The 26,150-nt window shown below is 42.6% G+C and overlaps 1 protein-coding gene across 4 annotated transcripts in view; it reads left to right on the top strand.

Annotated features, from left to right (window-relative positions):
• The window catches only part of DPF3 (double PHD fingers 3), a gene marked incomplete at both ends in the record, with an annotated part of 163,474 nt that overhangs the window by 71,156 nt on the left and 66,168 nt on the right, over window positions 1-26,150 (top strand). For all 4 annotated transcript variants that reach the window (XR_013922195.1, XR_013922196.1, XM_080345514.1 and 1 more), the window contains 2 exons: window positions 20-180; window positions 5,298-5,405. Coding sequence is in view for 2 of the 4 variants with exons in the window: in XM_080345514.1 (XP_080201640.1) it covers window positions 20-180; window positions 5,298-5,405 (269 nt within the window). The remainder of the gene's footprint in view (window positions 1-19; window positions 181-5,297; window positions 5,406-26,150) is intronic.

Raw genomic sequence — 26,150 nt, 5'->3', positions numbered from 1 at the left:
GCCCTGTCTCTTTTGGCAGACTCGGGGACCAGTTCTACAAAGAAGCAATTGAGCACTGTCGCAGCTACAACTCTCGTCTGTGCGCTGAGCGAAGCGTCCGCCTTCCCTTCCTGGATTCACAAACTGGAGTAGCTCAGAACAACTGCTACATCTGGATGGAGAAGAGGCACAGGGGACCAGGTCGGTGGTGTTGTGTCTGTGTATGCATGTGCATGTATGGGGGGCTGGCCACTGAGCCCTCATGGGGTTTAATTAATAGGAGCTCAAACCTGCTACAGGCCACACAGAAGAGAAGCTGCCTAAACCTCTGTGCCTGCGGAGGATTTCCTTTGGTAACTGCAGAGAGCTCATCCTAATTATTCTCTCTCTATCCAAAGAGGTGCCTGACATGGTAGTTTCTAAGGCTGCATCACTGTAGCTCTTTAATGCTATTGATCCCAGTCTGTAGCAGAAGACACAATGCCCTAGCCTAAGCAGGACTGGTATTATCTTCAGGGTGGAGAGGTGGAGGTGAGAGTTTCTCAGATGAATGCTGAACATAAGGTATTACATTGGGAAGGATATAAAGCCACAGTAAAGAATAGGAGAGTCCGGTTATTGGAATGCACGTTGTTCTGATGGTTAGAAAAATACCTATAACTCCTGGTTCTGCTTTGGACAAGTTACTTGGATACCAGTTCTGGAGCTGCAAGTTTCCTCAGGTGCAGAAAGAAGTTGGTATATGTCCTTAAAGAGCTTTGGCTGATGCCTATTCCAAAGCTCAGTGAAGCTGAGGGGAAAAGAGCACTGTTACCTTTGTAGACTTTGGTCAGTCTTTCTTTTGTTAGAGAAAATCCATCTGAAATCCTTGTCTGAAAGGCAAAGGACAGATACCAGTCTGAAGACTGGAGATGCCACTCAGATGAAAGTCTTCCTGAACCTCAGGGGGAATTTTGCTAGAGAATGGCTCAGTATCCATCCCACCATAGCTCAGTGAATGGATTTTTTGACAGCACCAAACTGGGTTTCTATCGTTTGTTTTGTTTTGTTTTGTCAGTGTAGACCAGAGAATCCAGGTAGGGAGTGGACTAGGGTGCATGGGCACCAAAAACACGACATGCACACACGCAGTTCCTGTGGACCATACCGAAATAAACTCCAGAACTCTAGATCTGGAATTATGGGAAGCTGCAGCCTGCTCTTACCTACTCCACTGGCCAGTTTGCAAGAGGTGGAGTGGGAGTAACACATAGAATATTTCCCTCCACTCCTGGGGGCAGACTAAGAAAGCAATTGCTGCCTCTGAAGATTTCTTAGCTGAAACTTTCCCTCTCCCTTTCACAGGATCCTTGAGAGAGAAGGATCATGCACAGCTCCTGTTCCTAAAATATCCAAAGTAGATTTAGTATTGTCTTGCAGTACTATCAGAGAAATCTTTCTATAGTAAAATACAGCCACTTCTGGTGCAGGAGGCAACAGGTGTTTTACCAGTGTTAAAAATACCCTGAGAATGTTTCAGCTGCCAGAACTACTGGGGTAATCTGGGACCGCTGAATGTGGTTTACAAGCTGGGAGTTGTCTGAGGTTCTGGGCTAACCCTTCTTTTGTAGGTTGCTTCATGACCACAGCTGGGTTTTTGTTTCAGCTGAAAATTCCCCATTCCTACGAGATTATGCTTAGGCAAAGATAGCATTCCTTTTTTTTTGTTTGTTTGTTAATCCATTTACCCAAGGAATTTATGTTCTTGTAACATCTGGTTATGAATAAGGTGCTGCTATTTTTATCCTTTTGAATGCAGTCATAAGCAGGTATACATCCACTGTATCCACAGGTAATGTTTTGGCAAAAGCATCTGCTATAAAGAGAGACATAGATAGTCTTGTGTGGGTCTCATTGGTGCCTCTGCACTTACAGAAGAAATCATCATAAAACTGTTATGTTATCACACCAGGAACCAAGAGGTCTTAATGCTTTGCCTTTCTCAGCCATGAGCTCTCTGGACTACCCTGAGCAAATTCAGTGTGCAAATCTTTCTTTCCTTACTTCTGATAGTGAACTGTTTGGCAGCTTATCCTGCAAAAGGGGATCAGTGGCATTTCTCCTGCAGGGCTGCAGTGGGGACTAGTGGTGGAACATTCTTCACAGAAAGGCTTAAGTGAAACAAGCTTCCTGCATCTGCATTGGCCACCAAATCTGATGCCTTTGTTAGTTTGAATCAAAATAATCAATACAAAGCAGCCTTCCTCCCTCATTTTTACTCTTCTCTTTCTTCATTTTTATTAGCCCATTTAGTGCTCCCTTGGGTGTCTTTGCGTCATCTATTTCTAGTAGTATTAGGGTGGGTCAAAACATCCCTCTACCCTTCTAGCATGCCTGCTTCAGGCTTCGCACAATGCGTTTATGCCCATACCGAAGGGCTCTGAAAATTCTCTGCCAGCCACCCTGATGTCTGCCTTGTGTTCTGTGTTCACTGCCATTTACTATCCCTAACCTGAAAAACCGTATAAACACAAATTGCAAAGTTCCAGGACCTCTTTTCACATACAAAGGGCTTGAAAAACAGAGAGGAGAGTCAGGATCTCAGCATATTAACCTGTTTTTTTGCTGTCCTCTTTGTTAAAGGAGTCAGAAAACAGCATCTCATGATAAAGAGTTCAGGGTTAATTTCACACAATACTGCACATAACTCCCTCCTTCTTTTTTCCACCCCCCTTCCCTGGCCTTTCACACCAGCTTTGAGTTATGACTCTCCTACACTAATGAGATAAACAACATAACTAACTGCAGGTTCTGCTATTTCCTCTGTAAGCAAATGGCTGGAACCTTCTCTGGTTGCCCTATAAGGCACCAGAGGGAGAGACAACTGAGGCATGACTGAAGGCAGTAAGATCTGTATTTGCATTATTTCCATATGCACTGGAAGATCAACTGTGGAGGGGCTAGAGTCAAAGTCCAGAACTGACCCTCTCCTTGTTGCCCCTCCTTTGTGTAAGCAATCAAAGATCCACACTTAATGTGAGCCAGCAGAGTGACAGATGGGGGTCAGGGTGGAGAACTCATGGTAGCATTTGGTGGGTTTGGATCAAGTGAAGGTCTGGTGTATGTTTTAAGTTCACTGGATAGCTATGTATTAATGAGCCAGGGTATTGTGTATAGGAACAGAGAGCTTCCCTCAAGGAGTGCAGAGATGGATGTTGGATCATCCATCTCTTATTGATCTATCTGACACCTGGAGTGGGCTGTAGGCCCTCTAGGCAAGATACTTTCCCACCTCTTTCTTTTCAAGGATACCTGCTTTGTTTCTTGTCGGGCTTTCAGCATTTTTGGTCAGCTTTTGCTGTCCTGGCTGAATCCAAGACTGCTATTTCATATAAGAGTGCTCCATAATTGAACCCACATTAACAGATACTCCCTCAAAACTGCAGTAGATCATTGTTCCTCTCTGTCTGGGACAAATGCTCAAAGCTGTGGTGCTTATTTCATTCAAATGACTGTTCTGTGGGGGCCTGTGCAATGGGGGGCCGCTTTCTGTCCTATTGCTTTGCTCTAGCAACGGTCATTTCAATGTTGTGAGCTCAGGACCTGCTATGAAAGGGTGAGGCTTCTTGCCTTCACCTCTTTAATGACTCACATCAGAGTCAGGCACAATCCACCTCATCATAACAGCAATTGTTTGCAGTGGTTAATGTTTGCAAAGTGCCATGAAGAAGTGTGTCCAAACACTGCAGAAGCGCTGGTTATTATCATTTTTCTTCCCAAACCAGTCCTGAGCACCCCACTCTGAAATGTATCTTTCTTGGAGTGGGCATAATGCCCAGCAAGCTGTGCAGCAATGAGAGAAGGGTGTGAAAAGCCTCGGTCCAGTAGCACTTTGTGCCCTGGTATAACCAGGACCTCTGTGAATACTCCATCACTTGGCCGTACCCAGGCAGTGTGCTGTATATGCTCTGTTTATGCCCCAAGGCCCTGGAAGTAGGTGAAAAGTGCTGGGATCTGAAACGGCATTCCCAACAGTTGAAATTTTTCAAATCAGGAGCTTAGGCTTTTCTTGTGGAATTTGATGAGCCCACTCCCTTGAGGTTAATAATTTTGTTGTGTCTTTCCCGACCTCCCCACGCGCCCCAGATATCAGAATATTGCTTTTTATCATTATCTCATTTGGTGAGTCAGTTTTGTTCCCAAGCTGGTACACCTTCCTGGCTGCTCCAGAAGGGATGGCTGAGAACTCTTGTGCCACCCTGCTGCCCTTGAGCTGTTCTGCTTTCCTGGCACGGCCTTGACTGTTGTCCAACTGTTGGCACAGTTTCACACATGGTAACACCACTCCTGTCCTCTGTCTTGTGCGGTCTTACCTGTTTTCTAAGGGCAATGAGTCTGGAATTGCAATTGTGCTCTATAGCCCCTTCAAGACTAACAGCAACTGCAGGAGGACAGAAGAGCCAAAGCAGAATTGGTGGATGGAGAGGGCAGGGGAAGCAGGGGAGAGGATGACATTCTTCTAAATTTTCTGTGTCTTGTGGAGTATTTCTGTGTGTCATGAATATCTGGGGCAGCTGGGGATACTTGGAAGTGCTTGGCAGTGTGCTTCTGTGCTGGTACTAGTGATGCACTCATGAAGCCCAGCTGTGTTCTGAATACAGGAGAGCAAAGCATAGGTTGAGTGTTGGCTAAGGGATGTCTGTCAGGAGAACCAGGGCAACTCAGAAGCCAGTAATGCCAAATGTGATTCAGTGAAGCATGCAGTAATATAAACAATACTGCTGTATCTCCTTCATTTGGGATGTTGGCATGAGGAGGTAGTAACAAGAAAGAAGAATCTGTCTTCAAACCAAAGTCCAGAATTTAAATGAAAAATACAGAGTCCAAATAGCCAGACCTCATGGATCTTGGTTTGTTCCTACTTGGAAGACACAAATGTCCTGAGCTGCTTTGTGCATCAGGGCCTTATGATCTGCATGTTGAAGCTTCATATCTTTTCTCCCAAGGGTCTTTCTCTGCCCGTGGAGGAGGCATCACCCCTGTGACTCAGGAGAGTCTGAAATTCTATTTACCCTGAAGAAATCACAATTTATTTATGTGCAGCTCTGGTTTCAGTGAGCTGAGTACATAAGTGAGACCTAGATTCTCTGTAGGCCCGATCCCAAGAGGTGCTGAGGAGTCTCAGGAGCACTCAAGTGCATAGTTCTGCCTCACAATTTGCAGGATTGAACTTTCCAAGAAGGAGACACCAGAAGGGCAAGAACAAAGATGCTACAGACAGTGCTTGTGGTTTACAAACTGAAATGTGATTATATTTATTTTTTGTCTTTAATCTTCAGGCCTGGCCCCAGGTCAGCTGTACACGTACCCAGCACGTTGCTGGCGCAAAAAGAGGCGTTTGCATCCCCCTGAGGATTCCAGGCTGAAGCTGCTGGAAATTAAACCTGGTAAGTATTTGTTTGCCACTCTCTCTCCTGTCTGTGTTGTGGATCAGCTGGCATACCTGCAAACCTGGCAGTTAGTCTTTGGGCTTCATCTTTGCCCCTCTCCAACCATTTCTCTTTCTATCTGTTGCATCTTATTTGATTTGCTGTAACAATAACCACCAAACCCTGTGGACTCAACTCATCCCTTAAATTAATGTGTACAACTTGTATTCAATACAATGGGAGCTGAATTTACCTTCCACAGGGGTGAATGTTAGCCTCTATTATCAAATTTATAAGGATGTAAAGAATCAGTAGGTTACTGATCATTTGCCTTAGTGTGTTATTAACACAAAATCTCACTCTGGCATCTGTTACCTTGTGTTTGTGAAAAAGACCACTGTGAGTGTGGAACAGTATGCTGATAAGATTTTTTTATAATGGGGCTGGAGAGACCAGGGGTGTGACCAGATTATAAACAACAACAAAAAAATTTAGAGCATATGCCATATTTTTGTATGTGTGTTTATGCCTGTATGTGTACTTTAGTCTATTCTTCTTTCATTCTTATTGTCCTTGATACTCTTCTCTCACAATTAAACTAAGTGAAGTGATGAATCTGGATGCCGAATAAGTGACTATAAAGCAGAGCGGAGCACCTACAGCTGTGTCAGGTAGAGCATAGTGTTGTGAATTCTTCCCTGCAGTTAGTAATAAAAGCTTGCTGTCTTTGGGGTCAGCTATTATGCGAAAGGGGGAACACACATACTCACAGCTGTATGTGGTTTTTAAGAGGCAAGACAGTGCCAATATAAAAAGTACAGGAGAAAAAACCAAAATGTAAATTAAAAATATTTTAAAAACCTATTTGACAGAAGAAGGTGTCTGGGAACTGAGCTATGCTCAGCAGTACTGATGACTTTGCTTCTATGCAGTAGTTGCTGAAGACAGAGGAAAGGGTGATAGAGGCAAGTTCCAAGCCCAGTAAAATCAGAGGCAAAATTGTTGATGCTGATCCAAATGTTGATTTTGGTAGAAACAGTTTCTGAAGGCTCCCTACCTTCAATATAGGAGATGTCAGCAGACAGTTGGAAGGGGGAAGAAATGCCTGTAACCACTCAGCTGGGGTTCAAACCAAGGGCAAAATCTCAGCCAGCAAAGACCTCAGCCAGACCTCACAGCAGAGCTGCTCAGAAAGAACTGGTGAGGTCAGTCAGGTACACTGATGGGAATGATACTGAACTTTAGGAAGAGAATGACAGTGACCCATACAAATATCTACCTCAGACTTTGTGATGATGTGAACACTGCTGTGCCTCGGTAATTTAGTCAGGTAAAGCAGTAGTGTGGAGTTTCTGTCTTCTTTGCATTGTGTTTCTTTGCTGTGCTCACTGAATGCCAAATTAGCACATCTTACATGCCGGAGGGCGTGAAAGGCAATTACCACAAAGTTATCAGATAAAGAGACCTCAGCATGTCTGTCTCTGTGTTGTTTTCCCTGCTGTAAACATCTCTTCTACATCTCAAGAGTGCTGCTTTTGTTGCATTGCCAGTGGCAGCCAAGTAAGGCAAGTTATATTGCTCTGCCATTTAAATCTATTTTCCAGCCAATTTCTATCTGGTGATTAACTTTCCTTATCAGTTACACCACAACATAATTTGACTCCATCTGTGCATAACCAGAATGGATTGACTAGCCCAAAATGGGACTTCTCTCTTCTCTGATTTGAAAGTATAATCCAGTGGAAAACATTGGGTTGCCATTTAAAGGTGGCTCTATGTTTTGAAGGGGCACACCTTGGTAAAGCTTGATGCTGAACTAGGAAGCTGCTGTCCTCTTTATTCCTCAGTTAAACATTAGGTGACTGTGAGGCAAATACATGGCAATTTCAAATCCCTTAAAAAGCACATAGATGGCAACTGTAGGACACCTAAAATAAATTTGGAAGAAAACTGATCTAAATGTTCCATAGTTTCACTCTGCCTGGGTCCTGGACATCCTAATCATGGATTAGAGCTGTTCTCAGCAGCCCGAGAGTGCTTCTGCAACGTGCAATCGCATGTGTGATCACCTGATATTTACATGGGAGGCTGTTGAATTGGTTATATGTTACATAACATAGGCAAGCAATGCAATTCTACATCACCGAATTAGGACCTAACCTTAGCTTTAGTATGTTTTACATTTGTTAGCTATTCAGAACTACTTCTTGTAAGACTGCCACTGTAACAAACACAGAAAGGGAGGTATCTTAGCTCCAGGCAGTGTGGATATCTGCTTGGGTTGCATCTGGGCCTTTGGAGTGGCTTATAATAGCCATAAGTTGTATCCAGAAGTTCAAGACTTCCCCATAATTCAGGAGATGCACAAACCTAGGTTTTTTGTTTCAGTATGTTGTAGCTAGTCATCAGCTGGTCAGTAAGCAGAATCAAAATATTTTCATGCTAGCTGTTCAAGGATATCATAAATAATTTAGTAATAATATAGTATTTACAGTCACAAGCTACTTTTGCAGAGTTGGTACCTTGCAGGTTTAGGTAGTGCGTGACACAGCTCAGTGAGTGAGAGTTTCATATTTGGTAATACCAAAACCTAATGAAGAAAATAATCATGCTCCAACGATCTATAACGGTGCACTATAATGTTTTTCTTGAGGTCAGTTGCTGCTTGCTTCTTAAGAGAACATGGTACTTTTTATTGCCCTGGTCTGTTGCTTTTATTTAGTTTCAAGTTGAAACATTTGGTTTTAAGAACAGTTACAGCCAAAGTTGTAGACATCAAAATGCTGGAGTAGGTGTTGCTGATGCATCCTTTAGATGTCTATTTTCCTGTGCCACTGTACTCAGAGTTACGTGTATGGATTACCCTAGTAACGTTGTTTGATCAAGGCTCTAGAAATGTTCATGTTAATACTGTTTCTAAGCATTTTCCATCCCATCCCGTAGGCTATCCAATACATATGCGGTGGAAGTAAAGTGTTGCCAAAACTTACTTACGATAACTGCTTCAGTGACAATACAGTCAATATTATTATCAGACCTTTAGGAATTACACTAAGGATTCCTGAGATTTACTTTTGCATGGGCTGATCTTCATCTTTCAGTGGTACGTTCGTATCATGAGAACCAAGCCTTATGGCTCAAGTATATTGATGTGTTGCTAATGCTGTGATTTTCTAGGTACAGAGTGCTAAAGTTATTAGGTGTTGATACTCTCATAGTACTCATGAAATTAGACTTCTGTTTAGCCAAGTGTGGGCAAACTTCATTCTCTGCAGAACTGGGCAATGGTATTAGCGTGGCACTTCAGTGTGGACCAGCAGGAGGACTGGAAGCAGCTTACACTTCCATACTCAGTCCTCAGCTGGTTGTTCTCCTTGCCAGTAAAAGAGCAAGAGCAGAGCAGAGCTGCTGTGCATGGGAGGTCTGTGGGTCAGGGAGAGGGTGAGGGAGAGGTGGGACTGGGCTGGACAGCCTGTTCTTCCAGAAGAACAGGAGAAGAAGGAGAATTGCCAACTCTCTGATCACCGCCTTGAGCTGCAGGTGTGTGAAGGCAAGCAGTAGGCTTCTGGCCCTCAGTAATTTCAGAGAAGCAGGAAAGATGAGGGTTAGAAATGGAAGAGAGATCACTGATTACACCTGAGGCTCCTGGAAACCTTAATTGCTCCTTATCCTATGTACTTAGTGGTTTTGTGGTATTGGGTGGTATCATGATTTTCTGTTGGGTCAGGTATCAGTATTGTGGAAGTGGTATTACCTACAGTAAACCCTGCTGACAGTCAGGTATTACCCAAGCTTTGCAGCTCTGCAGATGAGAACAAATAGGGTGTGTACGGCTAAAAACTCTGGTGGAGTTTAAATTGGTAGTGTCCTGCTTCAGTTTTGCAAGATAGCTAAATATAGGTACGCACATACAGACACACAGAGCTTTTATTTCACGTGCTGTGTAAGTGTAAAGCATATGACTGGAACACTTTTGTCTCAGTACATGGCTGTCCTCTGGGTTTGAACTGAAAGCCGACAGTGGCGTCTCGCAGCCTTGCCACCCACTTGGAGGGCGTGGAGTAGTTTGTGCGTGCTGTGCTGATACTCTGGTGAGAATGAGCTGGTGTCCTGTGCTGGTGTCTGTCCTGTGCTAGTGTCTGTCCTGTTGCTTACTTCTGGGCAGTCTACTGTTCAGCTGAATTACAGAAGTGGCTTTTCTTTTAAAAACAAAACAAAACAGCTATTGAAGAGGTAAAAGTAAACAAAAGTATTTTTCATTTGCTATGGTGAACTGTGGTAGAATTTTTTGAGGAAACTACTGGAAACAGATTTTTAGATGCCACTTAAACCTGATCTGTTTTTAATCTGACATATGGGATATACTTATGTAAGTGTGCTTGTAGATCAATGGATGGGATCCCTGCAGATAAACTATTACTCCTTGAACCATCTCATTTCACCTTGTACAGACTGCATCTGATTGTACAAGGTACTGTGTTTCTTCTGGGAAGCAATGAGTGCCCCCACCTCTTGTGGAAGATGCTCAGCATGTCTGTGGAGGTCACTGCTCTTTAAGATGGGGCACTTCACCAAGATAAAGTTAAGGTGAAATTAAGAAAGAAGGACAGAATTCACATTAGTATCACTGATATGATAGCAGCTAGAGTCTCAAGCAGCATGTTAGATCATCATCCTGGGGGTCATGGTGAAGGCTTCTTATACTGTAGTCATGCACTATAGCAGATCTTACAGTCCAAATATACAAAATATAGTAAAAAAGTACTTTGATTCCAAAATGGAGAAGATAGTAACAAAGATAATAAACTGCTCCTATGCAAGTTTAACTGGAGGTTTGTGGTAGAGCTGGGAATTGAACCGAAGAATGCAGAAAGAGCTCAGTTCTCCTGAGTTCCATATTATTTTTTCTTTCCCTGGTTGCTATTCCATTGTCACCCAAAGATACTAGAGCCTAAAATAATTCAAACCATTAATTTCATGAGAATTTATTTTATAATTTTTCCCAGACAGGCCAATTAATATTGACTAGTTTCACTTCTGACTTCAGCAATTTCTACACAATCACACGTTCGTTCTTGTTCAGTACTATGAGACAGCAGTGTTGTTTTGCTATGAGCACTGTAAAGAAAGGTATATCTTTTCTTAACAAAAGGTATTACTGCTATACAGTATATGTGGAAACTTCTCTGTGAGTAAAGGTTAGGTTCCTGTATATTATCAAACCTACTAGCTATAGCTCCTCTTTAATATCCAGTAACACTGTCTTAGGATCAAAACTGGGAGAATAATTCTGGTGTGATATAAGCATATTTCTGCAGAATTCAAATTCCTGAAGGGGGCTATAAGATCAAGGTCTTGGTTGTTCAGATTCTGCAGATGTGAATTTGGTACCAAAGATACATTTTTGTAGAGCTGAATTAATTTTACTTAATTGTTCACGGTTTTTATAAACATTTGCTGTCAAGAAACATAAATTTGGGGCAGATGTGACATTACAACCAGCAGACAGGACCAACTTTTGTTCTCTGATGACTTAGTCTAGATTCCTCATGTAAGATAGAGTTTAATAGCTGTTTATCAACTCCTGTGACTTTTGCTGTCTTCCCTCCAAAATCTTGAAATTAAAATGTTGGTTTAAATCTGCTTTTTAGTCAAGTACTTCTGCATTAGGAAGTACTTGGCTTTTAAAATAATGCTCGTCTTTTTAAATATATTCTACAGTACTATAAAATATCACTGATTTTACAATTATTATTTATTTGTTTGTTTGTTTATTTAATCCCACGTGCCTGATTCTCCCTGCCAGGCGTTTAGTTGGCAATGGGCTCCGCACATCTGCTGTGCTCCTCAGGCAGGGGCAGCCAGCAACAGTGGGTTACCAGCCAGGCTGGGACCTGACTCCGGTGCTCCTGAACCATCGTCTGTCAGGAGGTACCTCTCCAGGAATGGTGGGGCTCTGTGGGTGCAAAACGAGGGTAGTAGAGGGTCTGAGCCTGCTCCACAAGTCTACTTTTTAACAGATATTTTTCTGCGGCAGGAAGAGCCTGTTTTTAAATTATTATTTGTTAGAAACAGGATTTGGTTTTAGTAGGTGGTGCCAAAGCAACAGTCCTACACTGTATTTAGGTCAACTGTTAGGCAAATATCAGGTCAAATGTCAAATAACTCAACATCACAAAGTGTGGATAATGATGAGCTTCAAATCTGACCCATGTCAAAGAACTTTACTGAGTGATTCCACATGGGTCCTGTAGTTTCTGGTTGAGCTAGAACAGATCTCATTTTCACCCACTTCCATAATCTTTATTTTTGGCACCTCATGTAGAAGATGACAATAAAGTACTTAACTGTTTGTGACAGGGAGGGTGGATAATTTTCAGTTCTCATTTGATGTGTTACAGTGCACATCTGCACACTGGCCATGCTGAATCCTGGTCTATCATGTACATGTCACATTTCTGTAGCACTTTGCAATGAAATGGAGCTTTACATTGTGAATCCAAATCTGTGAGCAGAGATGCTGCAAGGTTTTTTATTTGTTTGTTTCAATCCAATCCCTAACATTCTGTGATTCTGTGTAAGAAAAAGGTAACATTAATCATGGCTGTAGGAATCCCTAAACACCCCAACTGTTTTTTTCCTATAATTTCTTTAGCAAATTGGGAACTTCTCATGAGAATAGGCGGAAAATTCATTTTTTAACAGCTCTAGCTTTTATTTATGCCAAAATAAATACTGATTTCTGCTGAGTCTTCTCTTTTGGGCTTCTTATCCAGCAAAGTACCTAAATATTGGCCTAAATTTAAGTAGGTGTTTGTTCATCAGCTAAGCCTGCATCTTACAGATGAATCCATCAGTGCTACTGAATCAAAACAGTAGGCTCCAATTCTCCACTTTTCTTGCCTTCAGATTGTTCACAGCAGGACGTGGCACCAGAGGCGAGAGCTGCTGCTCTGTGGCACTTACACATCCAGCTATGATTGGGTTATAAAAAGAGACTTTCTATTCTCAACAGAAAACTCATCAATGTGGGACCTCCTTGTGAATCAGCTTCTTCCTTTTACACACATATCTAACCAGATTCTGTTCCATCTCATCCACTACCTTTACATTCTTCCTACAATGGTGACCTTTGCTGGTCCAAATCTCTGGCCAGATGAAGTTTGCTTCCCTTTTCTTATATGGCACTAAGAATGTCAGAGAACCTGTCCCTTTCTGCATGTATTCACTGACACTGAATCATGGTGTAGAATTCCTGCAATCTTTGTCCCATTTCCAGTCTGCAGTAGAGGTGCCAACCTCCATATTTAATGTCCTGCCCCACTATTGTGTACTTGCATCACCTGTACCCCGTGCAGGTCCACACAGCACCAGGGACAATGCAATACATCTTTTTCTCTCAGCTTCTCAGTATGTAAAATGGAGGTGCTAAAACATTGATATCATTTGTCTGTCTCAGAGAAGTGCCTAAGAGATAGTTGATCAATCTTTCTAGAGAATTTGGGAAGGGTAGAAAACACCTTTTTATTTAAAGGAATGTATGATTAAAGAGTGTCACTTGCCAAACCTTTCAAGTGCCAGTATTAAATACTTTGGCCATCAGCAAGAAGCCTTGCAAAACTGGTATGAAAGTGTAGCAGCTCTGGTGCAAAACCTGGGCTTATGTGTACCGGGATGGTGATGAAAAACAAGTAATTTGTTACACACCCATATATACAAATAAGGAGACTCACCGTAGGTGAATTGCTGGGCTAGTTTCTGCAAGGCTGGCTGTCCAGTGTGTTAGAAAGATATCTCAAGTTTTTCACAGTGTAACTCTTCTTGCTTCATTTTGGCCACTGATGAGCTCGCCTTCTGCACATCATGGCTACCAGGGTTGTGATAACTTCTTCAAATCATGCACTGTTCTTGCTGGGTATTGTTATATGTGATAAGCCCCAAACTTTTAGACTAATTCAGCTCAGAAAGTTCAAAGATGTGAGTGAATATGTATTTTCCCCCAAATGGGATTTCATGATTTTGCAGGTGTGGAAATAAAACACACTCATTTCTAGGAAAGCAAATAATATTCTATAAATAGTCCAGTCAAGAAAACAAAAACATTTTTTCTGCTTCTTAACTCCACAGTCATGCTGCTAGAATTTACAGGATTAACTTTGTGTAAATAGTTTCTCTTTCATTTGTGGGATCTGGAACAGGTCACTACAAGTATTTAATGTGCATAGTTTTAGCAGGAGAACTGTGTTGGTTAGTGAAGATTGCTTGTATGAATCACCTGGGATTACTCCTGGTTCTTGTGTGGCTGAGCCAGTTTGAATAATTAGGAGAAAGCTGCGTGACGAAGCCACTGGGCTTTGGAACCTCTCTGGGTTTTGATCAAAAGCCCATTGAAGCCAGACCACTCTGGCTCTAGTCGTCAGGCTAAGGCAGAAGTAGCAACTGAACAAGATAAGGCAATTTTGGAAGCTGTTAAATCTCTCCCTGAGTTCTCTGTGTCTCATCCCTAAGAGTGGGAATGTAGGCTGCACATGCAGTGACCCACACACATAAGGCTGTTTTGATTTCAGAAGCAATGCAGCCACTTAGAGGTGATTTTTCCATTGGTGTGTAGTCTCAGCTGCATTTAGGATATTTGTGAAAATAGAGTTATGATGACTTTGGAGCCAGGCCATTTTGAAAAATGTTTTGGTCACTAGAGTAGGCCATTAAATGGAAGGAATGAGTTGTGCTGATGAACTCCTCAGAGCCTCTACAGCATGACTGCAGGTCATCTCTTGGGGCTAACCCTGCAAGACATGAGGAAAGCTTGGAGGGCTCAGGTGCCTGGGGTGGCCTTGACTTGAAATACCCGGGCTGTTGAGAGGGAGCTTGCTTGTGGTGCTGCCACCCTTTCTGTGTTATCCAGCCTGTTGTTTTGTTCTTTCACTTTTCTTGGCTACTGTGTGTTTGACCTACATCTGGCTGCTAGGACGCGTCTTTGAGAAGAGGTTTTTCAGCATGTGCCTCTTAAGCTGCCAAGGCCTGGCTGTGAAAGCCATGTCTCTAGGAGACATATTGTTCCTAGTGAAGAGGTAAAATGCTGTGGGATTTATCACCTTACTATGAAGTTAACATCTCTGTTTGTAGGAAACCATCAGGATTACGTATTTCTGAAATAGACAGATTTAACCTTAAAAAGAGAGGAGTGCAGGTGAGCCACAGATGGGAGAACAGGTGGGTTTGAAAGAGTGATTCAGTGCTCCCCAAGTCGGTGTGGGGGGCCCGAGGAGTGGGTTGCTCCAGCAGTTCCCTCAAGGCTTGTCAGGAGGAAGGGGTATGGGAACCCCTGGGGAAGCGCCAGGAGATGGTACATGGGGAAATGATGGAACCCGGCAGACTGGTTTCCCCCAGGGTGCAAATCATCAGCTCCCAGTCAAGGGGAGAGGTGGCTGGGAAGTTGTAGTTGAACTTGAACATATTTGCTAGCAAACCTCCTCACACTTTTCTCCGTATGGCCCGTACTCCCACCTGAAAAAGAATAGGCTGCATCTGCGAAAGGATTTTTGTGAAGCACAAGAATAGTTTAGGTGCAAGTACTGGACACAAGGTCATAGGAAATGAGTATATTTTATCTAATTCACTGCACCTATTTTGTATGTTGATGTGAGCAATCCTGGGAGTTCTGTGGTAATCATGTGAAAAAGGGTTTATAGGATCAAGTCCTCAGGGCTTAGTCTTGTAAGATGCCAAGCTGTCTAACCCGGACAAGGAAAGAACCTGAGCTTGGTCTTTAAGAACATGAGCGATCTTTTTGTCATTAATGGGACTTGTCATATGCTTAAAATTGAATCCACATGTAAAGTACTGGGTTGGACCAGACTTGCAGGTTTGGTACTCAGCATCCTGCAGGATAGAGCCCAATAAAGTCATTGGGCTACTAAATCAACCGTGTAGTAGAACTTGCACACTCTTTTATAGAAGAAAAAGTTAACAAAAAATAGGAGAGATATTATGGAATATCATTATATTCAAAATATGATTTTAAAAAAACTTCTATTCAATTTTATTGTTCTCCTGACACACAGCAAATGAAATTGTTTTGTAGTCTGAAATATTATAAAACTTATACCAGGTGATATTTTTCTGCTGTGTAATATAAATGAATGAGTAATAAATGTTAATATGAAGTCTAGTTTGAAATCTTACAAGCCAAGCTTTACAGATTTACTGAGAGTAGAATGGAGACCATGATGGCTTCTCCTCCCACATCCCCATACCTCCCACCACTGTCCTTGGTGGAAGTCCTCAGTCTGTCATTCCCGTTCTCTGGAGGAAATGTTTTACAGCCTGATAGATGTCTTGTACCTGCGAGATATTATGTAAGTTTTTACTAGATTACAATATATTTAAATATTCCTTGCATTTTGCATTTGATTACCTAATAGTTTATCACAGGTATTTTATGCTTTAGGATTGTGGCACCATTGATGTTTGCCATGGTGTCCATTCCCAATAGTAAACTCTCTGGGGGAAAGAGGGTCAATGTAATGTGCATTTTGAGGGGAACTAAGAATGGAATTTGTGGATGTGGTTTTTCTGTGCAATGGCTTCCCGACTGGAGATCTCACTTAGGATGCACTTAGAGCATGGTTCCCCTCAAACAAACAAGGTAGTTTAGGGTTGGTACCTTAGTTGTGGTAGCTAGGTACAGTTCTGTTAAAGCCTACAGTGAGTAGCAATTTCCATCAGCTAAAACTATGGTTCCTGATGTAGAAGAAAAGATGAGAACTTTACTCCTTTTGATGGAAATGATGCGCTTCTAAATGCATGTTATTGCCTTGGGAAGTGTGGTGTTGATGTCTTAGCAACACATATGTTCATGATTAATATCATATACGTATCACAGAGCTGTAGTGAAAATCCCTTTGTTATTGACCTAAAATAAACAGCACTGCATGATGGGAATAAAAGGAACATTTTCAAAGCTGGCTCAGACAGCGTGCTAAAATTACATTTAAACACTTCCAGCAAGTAACTTATTTCTTTGTGTTTTTGAGAGATGGTGAATGCTTTTATCTTCTCGTGATTTATTTGGTGCAATGTCTATGACACAGTTACAGATATGTGCTACTCTGACAAAGTGAGGTTCATACTTACAGGAATTTCTGGAGTGATGCTGTATTTGTAAATGATGCTGTGGCTACATCTGCCATGTAATGCTCATTGCCTGGGCGACGTAGCAGCACGGCAGGAGAACTGGAAACACAGAGGCTGCATCTGTGAGCAGTGCTGTAGACCAGGACAGTATCTGCAAACAAAGGCACTATTAACTAAATAGAAAGGAGTCAAGATTAAGTGCTTTGTGTCTCTGAAGCTGCTGCACCAGGATTTGCACTATAAATATACTTACAGTATATTCTTCCAGGGAGCTTTCTGTTAATATCTGAACGGGCAAAGTAAAAAAATTAACCTCTGTCTCCTGAAGATGATGCCCTAGATACATCTGAACTCTCAGCAAGTGCTGCAGATGGAACCAGAGTGCATCCAACTTTTTTGTTTTGCCTTTCAATCCTGAATCTTAATTAGTTCCCTACTGCTTTAGTACATGCACAACATCTTAATAGTCATAAGGACTTACTCCAATCCACGTTGCCATTTCCACAATTCACTCTTTCATACCAGTAGCAATTCTCTTCCTCCCCCTAACCCCGATTTAGGAATAGCATAAAGAAAACTAAATAGCCAAGCATGTAGCTGTAGATTGATGAGGTTGTCACACCATTGTCTTCACCATTTTCTTCCGACCTGCACTGTGCTCTAATAGATGGATGATTGCTGGGGAAGGGAGAGAGTTACCAAATCCCACAGCCAGATGTTCAGGGGTGGACAGAACGACCTTCTCAAGGAGTCCAGAGGAGTATAACTGTGTCCTTCTGAGGGAGAAGGACACTCAGGTGCCTCCGGCTGCCCGTGTTTATCTCTCTTTTCAAAATGAGCACAAATGGGCTCAGCATGGCTGCAAGGATGGATGTTTCTCAGTGCATCGGGGGAGATGACCAGTCATCCGTCTCTTCACTGTGGAGTCTGCCTGCAGCCATCAATCTTGTAGCCCAGCACGGCAGCTTCTTTGGCTTAGTTTGGCTCGATGTTAGATGAACAAAGGGAAATGAAAGCTGATCGGGGGAAAGGAGAGAAGAACAACTATTCTCTATTTTACTTTGTTTTCTCCTTGCATGGCTCTCTCTCCCTCTTCCCCGTTATCATCCATCTTCACTGTGTTTTGTAAGGTGTTGAAAGGGCCCAGAATGTACATTTTCAGGATCTAGGATTTTACAATGTTTCTCTGTTAGCAGAGAAGAGAAAACAGGCAGAAATTGAAAAGGCAAAATTCAAGGCCCAGGGCTTCCATTTTTCAGACTTTTCTGTGGCAGTTTTCAGAACAAGCCTGACAGTGCTAGGTTAATGGTTGGACTTGATGAACTTGAAGGTCTTTTCCAACCAAAATGATTCTATGATTCCGTGATTCTATGATAGTTTAGCTGCAGCAGGTGAGGAGAGGGAACATGATGGCTTTCCTCCATCTTGCTGTTTTTCTCCCTTGTTCTTCCTGATTCCTTCCTCAATGCCACTTCAGTGTTTTTAAGTGTCTACTTCATCCCTCTGTTCCTGTTCTATTCAAAAAGCAATCAACAGAGCCACATGATGGGGCTTTCTGGAGAAAGGTATGTACTGATGTCCAGAGCTGTGACGGCAGCTCCGATCAGCAATCGCAAGGTCATTTGAGCCAAGCGTGTGGGACATGGCATCACTGGGGCTGCGCAGGCTTTGCACCAGCTGCCAGAGCTCATCCAGCATCTGTGGGTCCTGCTGCAAAACTGGAGGTCATGCCAGTACCTTTTTTGCAGTTGGTATGCAGCCCATCAGAATAAAAACCATTCAGATATGTCTGCTTGTACGCTTAGCACTGAATTAACTGATTTTAGCACTGAACTCAGATAGGCCAGTTTTGCCTGATGAAATACTCAGGTTTGATGTACTTTGAGCCAGGCTGAAAGGAAAAGAGGTGTGTGAATTTACTACCTGCTGGACTCCCACAGCTAGGGTCTGCTTTCTTCCACGGTGAGTTGTAATGTGGTTGCTTATTCTGTTTTCCCCTGAAATCTTGCCAGTGGATATCACAGCAGAACACGTTTGGTTTATTTTGTAGAAGGCTTATTTAGAGATAGCATTGCTCCCCTTAGCACTGCCTCACTGAAGTGTTTGACTGACATTTAAAACCCATGTGATTGCATTTACTTTTTAATTTTCCTGGTTGACCTCAGTGATCTAAGCGTCAGGTCTGAAAGAGACAGGCTTCCCTGCAGAACTGTGGTAGGAGATTTCTCTCTCCCACTCTACCGTGAACAAAGAACTGAGATCTCGGCATACACGAAGCATATTAGGAGATTCAAGGCCCAAATAAGCACTGAGACAGAGCGAGGGAACTCTGCAAAACCAGATATTGGACAGAGAGATGTGTCTGAGGAATCTTTACCTGCTTTCAACCCAAATGTGCCATCTGGAGTGAACAGACATGCCAAGATGGGGAAAATTTATACCATCATGGTTTAAAGGGCTGCTTTGCAATTTGGGCTGAGGTTTGGTGGTGGTTTTGTCTTTTTTTTTTCCCCACCCCCCCTCCCCCAAACTTAAAGCATAAGGAAAGCATTTCCTCAAGGAAAACATTTGTTTAGTGAAAACCAGTTTTTTCTTCCCCCCACCTCGCATGCTGAGTGGGGATATTCAGGGAATACTTTTGTATTTTCTCTACAAAATAAATAGCATCCTTTTCCAACCTGTGCATTTAATTGTGCCCATTTTTAAAGAAGGGCCGTATTTACTGCTGCTACCCATTTTCCCTCCCTACAAATTTTGAAAAAGACAAATCTTGTCCATGTTGTCATGAGATAGCCTACCCCAGATGGCACATCTGTGTCTCGGGATGCCCTCTGGCCGGCCTGTTGGCAGGCATTCCCGTGGCTTTGAAGGTCACCTTGTTTACACCTTGCCTTTTTCCCCCTCCCTATTCAGAGTCTTGCTGAGCCTGCAGGCTGGGGCTTCACCATCTGCATTTTCTCTGGTGCCATTAATCTTCCTGTTTACCATTCTGTTATTAATTCTAGAGTTCACCTTTTTCTCTAAATGCTTTATAGGCCTCTTGGAATTTCTTGCCTTTTTGTGGCAAGAGATCTGAGCATCTCAATAGATGATTTGCTTTGTTCTTTCCTGTTTCTGAAAGGATACCTACTAGCATCTCATGCCATTTTTCTATTACAAGCCTTCCTTCTTATAACATTTTTCAATGATATAGGTTCATCTGTCAGATGCATCTTACAGTATGAGTAAATATTGTCCTCATCACTTGGAATTTGTGAATTGGCCACTGAAATCTGGTATCTGTGGAAATAGTCTTGCTTTTTCAGTTTTTTCCTTGGTGAAAAAAAATATGTTTAAACCTGTTTTTGTGAGAATGTGTAAGAACATCTTGTGTTTTTGGTGCATTTCATTTGAACGCCTCAATGCCTATGAATATTAAACAAGTCCTACCATACCCCAGAGGATAGATGAAGACTATCTCCATTTGACAGATGATGGAAAAGCAGAGGGTACCTTTGTTAGAGTTTGGCCCAAGATCACATGGTGAGACAGTAGTGATGCCAAGCGCAGCATCTAGGATGTTTTAGGTGTCTCATCCTAAAATCATTGCCACTTTGTTGTGGCCTTCCTGTTCTTCAGTGGTTTATGCAGGTTTGGTATTTACTGAGCCAGGGATGCTGAACCAGCTCTGCGTGGCATGGCTGACTTCGTCAGACATCGTACCACGCGAATGTGGCCATCCTGCTTTTCAGGCCTGCAGAGCACTGTCTTCCTGCACATGAGAGCTTTGCAGACCAGAGATACAGGATCAGAATCGGAACACCTGTTAATCTGGCTGGGCAGTGCTAATAAGTATGCTGCACCCATGCTAATGCCTCCAGAGCTGACTGGGTGTCTCTGATGCTCCCCTGCACTTTGGGTTTTAGAAGAGCATCTTTAGTGGAGTTGCAGCATCATGTGGGTGTGTAGAGCCAGGCAGAGCTGAGCGCTGCACTCAACCAAACAACCCCCCTCAGTCCAGGGCATGAGAAAGTGCAGAGTGGGCTTCCAAGAATCATTGCAGGACTCAGATTGGCTTTGGCAGGTTTATCAGCTCTGGCTTAGTGCCGGCTCTGCTAGGCCTGGACTGAATTAATTGGGATGCTTGCGCACTGCAGTTGAGAGATAACTGCATTACAGAGATTTATCTGTTACTAAAGGTATCCCCTCCACCGTCCTCGATAAGGAAGAGGAGAAGCTATGCAGAATCTCACAGAATTTGCAGCAAGGTTATGGCATGGCTGGTTTTGTGCATGGTTTATCTGAGAGTTTGCATTCAGTATGAGCGGTTTTATTCAGTACTGTCACGTATAGAAGTAGTATGTTTGATTGCAGAGGAGGTCCGCTCCCTGTTACCATTTGCAGAGGGTGCAGTGTGGTGGTGACTGGCACAGCTGTGTGGTATGGGGGTGACTGGTGGCTGATACCTGCCCGCTTACTGGGCAATAATCACATTCTTTTTCTTCTGATGGGTCAAAGGGCCCATCCATCTCTGTGCATGTATCTATATGACCACTTGCAGATAGGTAGGCTAAGTTATTACCTTCCTCCAAATGGGCCAGAAGCTCTGTTAGAGTGATGCAAAGCCCGAAGGAATAGACTTTGTACTCAGAAATTTTCTCCAAATTGTAGCAGTTACCCAGCCTCTGTCCCTTGATACTGCCTACAATGTTGGCTGATGCTGCAAAAGTCTCAATGCAGTGTGAGCTCATCTAGAACTCAAATGCAAGAGTGACCAGAACACAAATGAGTGCTAGAATAATGTTATTGAATTGAGATGTTCCTTTATGATTTGAGCCCTGAGGATAGTTACCTGGCCCAACATTTAGCCTGATATTGTAATTTGGCAGTCTTTGAGAAGCAGGTAGAGTATATTATATGTGACAATGATTTATATCTGTGCTGAGAAATAAATCCGTAAAGAACTTCCAGGAGACAACTGACAGGAGGGCTGTTTTCTTTATTGAGAGATTTTATAGAGACATTTTAGTGTGCCAAAGAAATACAGCTGCTTGTAAAGTCCACATTTTGATGACGGGTTAAACTAAACAATGCTTAACCTTATGTTTGAGGGCCTCTGCTCTTTTCTGCAGCCTTATTTCTCCCTCCTGTTGTGTTGTAGCCTCCAGGGATGTATTTTAGCTAGGGACTTATAAAAGCTTTCCATTGGATCATGGTCTCCAAAGCTGTCCTCTCGTTTTTCTGCTGTTTACACCCAGGCTGAAGAGTGAAACTGTGCAGCCCCCCACCTCATAGCTTCCTCTACCTTCTTCCCTCTCTTCACTTTCCCTGCCCGCCCCGTCTCCAACCCCACCATGAGACTCGCAGCTTTGCAGGGATTTTTTGCTAGGGATTTTTCAGTCTCCCACCGCTCCCTGGAGCAGACCTCACTCGTGCCTAAAATCTGTAACAAGTGTTTACCGTGATTCATTTGGGAGCTTTACAGGATCCCATGGCTGCAGCCTGAAGAGAAGTTTCCACTTAATGGCAGATAGTCCTCTGGACTATGCTTTCCATACAAAACAGTGTGTTTCTGAGGAAACACTCTCCTCTTTTCAAGTACTCTTGCTTCTAAAGCTGGTTTATCATTCGCCTTCACTGGATTCTTGTTCTCACCGCCACCCTGTTTACCCTGAGAGTGCAATAATATACATGAGGTTTGAGGGTGGAATTGGCAGGGGAAACAAAGAGTTATTGGAGTAGTCTTACAATCTCCAGTATAGCCATGACTTTATTGTGTCTGGCTTGGATTAAAAATAAAGTGAATTTGATCTTTACTAGTCCCCAGGGCCATTTGTTTGGCTTTATGGACTCGTTGTGAGAGTCTGTGTTATCAGTAGCCCAGTCCTCAAGGAGGCCCAGGACTGGGCTGACAGGAGCTCCCATGAGTCAGAATTGGAGAGCATGGGAAGTGTAGAACTGGCACTGACAAGTTTGCTGCAGATGGGTGCTGAATTGCAGTAGTGTTGGGAGGACAGGCTGGGATAGCAGAGACCGTGGAAGGTCAAGATTAAAGCATAACAGCAATAACGTGATCATCTGCCCTAGGATAGCAGTAGATGGTGCAGGGAAAGAAGGGTTTTGAAGATCCAGATCTGCAGGAGGAGTGAAGATCCGTGCTGCACTGTGCTGGTGGAGGTGTGCTTGTGAATAAAGCTTGCAGAGCCCTGCCTTTAGTATACCTGATGCTGGTGCTGGTCACTGCTGTGAATGCATATATTCCAAGGATGGTAAGAAATCACTGTACGGGCCATGAACATAACAAGCAAGCAAGTAAACAAGCTAAGGAGAGTGGGTGTATGCGCAAAGAAAGGCTACAAAATCCAGCTATTCACGTAAGGCATTGTCTCCTCTTTCTTTCTTAAGGGATTGCACCCCCCTGCCCCCACCCTTTGCACTCTAACGCTATATTTGTGCCTTGGAGATGGGGAGATGAGCGTATGATGGATGGATGGATGCTGCTTGTCTGGGTTTTTCACCACCATTTCCCCTGGGGCACTCTGTCTGCTGGCAGAGAGCACCATCCCAAAAGATGGTATCTTTTGCAAACTCGACAGCTAACAGACAGCTTCTCTCTCTGCATATTTCCCCAAAGAAGAGCAGGCTTAATCTGGTTTTTATATGGCATATTTCATTATAATCTTTTTGACTTCCCATGTTCCCAATACGCCATAATAAATAAAACGCTGGGGGTGGGAACAGCAGAGATGCTGAGGCTTCACACTCTTGTGACACTGATAGATTCTCATTTTAAACTGTCATGGGATTTAATTGCTTGCTGAGCCACTGCACTGCACTTTCAGACACATCCTGCCACATCCTCTTAATGAGCTTAGTGGCTGCATTTGCTCAGCAGTAGTTCTGTTTGCTGTGAATTAGGTGGCTTTTTTAGACCACCTATATGATTTTAAAGAGGTAGTGGTTATTAAGATAACATCCACGGATTTATCCATCTTAAACAGCACTTCATGGACTCTTAATATATAGTTTCCTCTGGCACTTATTATGTTCCAAGGAACCAGCACCAAGAAACAGAAATGCAAGAATCTGTGTGCAAAGTCAGTGTTTGTCTAAGAGGGTTTTTGGAAGCCGGATTGCTTTGGTTTGCATAGTAGCTGTCTCTGGCGTGATAGATCATGCTGGAACTCACCCAATAAGTATCTCTGTTCCCAATTAGAACTGGAAATGGAGCTGCTTACGAGTGCACAGAGATGATGGCTTGGGTGGCAGCTGCTACTGTGGAGATGGAAATGATCCATTGTAAAACAAATACATTGCACTGTATAGAAAAAGGGATGGTTGTTTTTAATTTATGTCTCAAAGAGACACAGAAACGTTGCTTAGCTCCCAATGCATTGTAAACCAAATGTAGCATGTTTAAGGACAGGAATTTGCAGCTATTTTGGTGAATTGAAATTTGAAAAACCCCACCATTTGGTAGGATTTGTGAAAATGTGCTTCCTTGGAAGGCAGTAGTTCAATAGAAAACAGATACAGGAATGATGCTGGTGTGGTTGCTCGTTCAGATTCTACTACTGTGGTCTTAGGACCTTAAAAAATAGAGAGGTTGCTGCACTGAGCTGGTAAGCGGAAGTAACCACGTTAATGTAATCACTATGAAAGGGACCTTGCCAAGTTAAGAAACATAAATTTTAATTATATGCATACACACATCACGTATTTGAATTATAACACATGCACAATATTTAGCTGTGACACCAATAACACTGTGGTTTATTAAAACCGGAAGAATTCTCAAAAAATATTTTATTTGTCATTGATGATTTTTGTTGATTTGACAAGTCCGTTTTGTCCGGTTCTGACTATTTTGTGTATCTCCTACACTAACCAGGTGCTGTTGCATTTGCAATACTAATCAAAAGGAAATTTATCTTCACACCTTCTTAAAATTTTTATATAAAAGAGTAAGCTTTTAGTTATAGTGCTATTACTTTTAATGAAGATTATGTTCTCTGAAATTGCAATGTCTGAAGAAGAGCTTGTGATACAAACTAGGAGTTACAACAGAAAGAATTTAGAACAATTAGTGGGTAGCACATGTTATTACCTATATTTAAAAAGGATTTGGATGTGATTCAAGGATTTAAAGACTCATAAATTCTACATGAACATTTGAGAAATTGATTGAAACGGTAATTAGGTATAAGCAGTAAAGCATCTGGGAAATGATATAGGAGGTTCTAACTGACTAGTTTGTTGGGTTTTTTTTCCCTACTGAGGAAAAGCACATCTTGCTACTTTCTCAAAATTCTTTGCGTGATGTGTAAAGGACTAATAGATAAGGGGCTGACAATTTACTTAGACTTTCTGAAGACCTTTGGTATGGCATAGGCCTCCAAACAGAACCAAAGCATTGTCTTAGATGAAAACTTTTAGAATGAAAGATGAAACAAAGAAAAAAATGAAAGAAAGAACTTTCGTTACAGGAAAAGGCTAATGGCTGGTTCACCAAAGTTTGCTGTTTGGTCTAGAGTTGTGTAATACAGTAATGAACAAGCTGGAGAGCGGGAGTACCTTGTAAACTACAAAGATCTGCATGTGGTACAAAGTTATTGAGAGCCCTCATGGCCAGGGAGGTCTGTGTGTGCCTCCTCGGGGAAATCTGGATGTGCTTGGTGAACGGGTGGTGGGATGGATGTTTTAATTTGTCACATATGTGTTAGAAGTATTACTTACGGGAAGTTCTTGTTCCTGTTACAAGGTTCCTAATTCTGCTTAGTATGCAGCTTGGACGCTGCAGGACACTGCCTGAGGGGCAATATAAAGAATACTGTAATACTTTTGTTTAAATGGGGGATGTGGCCTCATCTGGAAATATCAGGTGCAGTGTTGGTCTGTTTTGGTAAGCTTATTGAAGAATCAGAGGAAGTTTAGAGCAGTCTGACAGGAAAAAGCCATATGGAAAACTTCCCACAGCAGAGTAACAAAAAATATTGTGACTGTTTATCTTCGAAATGAGAGGAATAAAAAGAAATGACAAAAAAAGTTTGGTCAGGAACTTTTGTTTTCCCTGTCTCATAGCAAGAATGAGTGGGGAAGCAATAAAGCAAAGTGCTCCTTTTCAAACCACAGTTCAACGTTGAACTCACTCAATTGTGAAAACATTGAGGGCAAAAATGTATCAAAATTCAGAAGAGGCTGGGCTATTCTGTGCATTTCCAGAAGAGCCAGATTTAGGATAACTGCAAGTGATACTGCGTGTATCCCTCAGGACTGACCTGTTAGAGATCAGGATGACATGTAGGATTAGGGTAGATGATTTTCCTTGCATTTCTTTCCCGATAGACACTCATACCTTCTTCTGCAGCACCTGATGTGACTGCATAGTATAGCACAACAAATGTCAAAGCAAACAGAAGCAGCTGCGGGGTCACAACTTAATTTCTCAAGCCTAGAAGACTCTCTCTGGCCTTGGAAGCTTCTGACATTGGCTGGTGCCTTCATCAGCAGGACAGTGGGTGGAATGGATCCCGCTTTGCTTCCGTACAGCAGTACCCGTGGTCCGGGGGAGGCCTTGATTTTTCACCAGAAAACTACATTTCGGGCATTGAGTTGGCTTCACATTTTTTTTTAGTGCAGAGGCATAAG

Source organism: Nesoenas mayeri (genome assembly GCF_963082525.1).
Source record: "Nesoenas mayeri genome assembly, chromosome: 5".
In the NCBI taxonomy this organism is placed as follows: domain Eukaryota; kingdom Metazoa; phylum Chordata; class Aves; order Columbiformes; family Columbidae; genus Nesoenas; species Nesoenas mayeri.
Note: the sequence above shows the minus strand (reverse complement) of the source record. Positions and strands in the feature narration are given on the sequence as shown.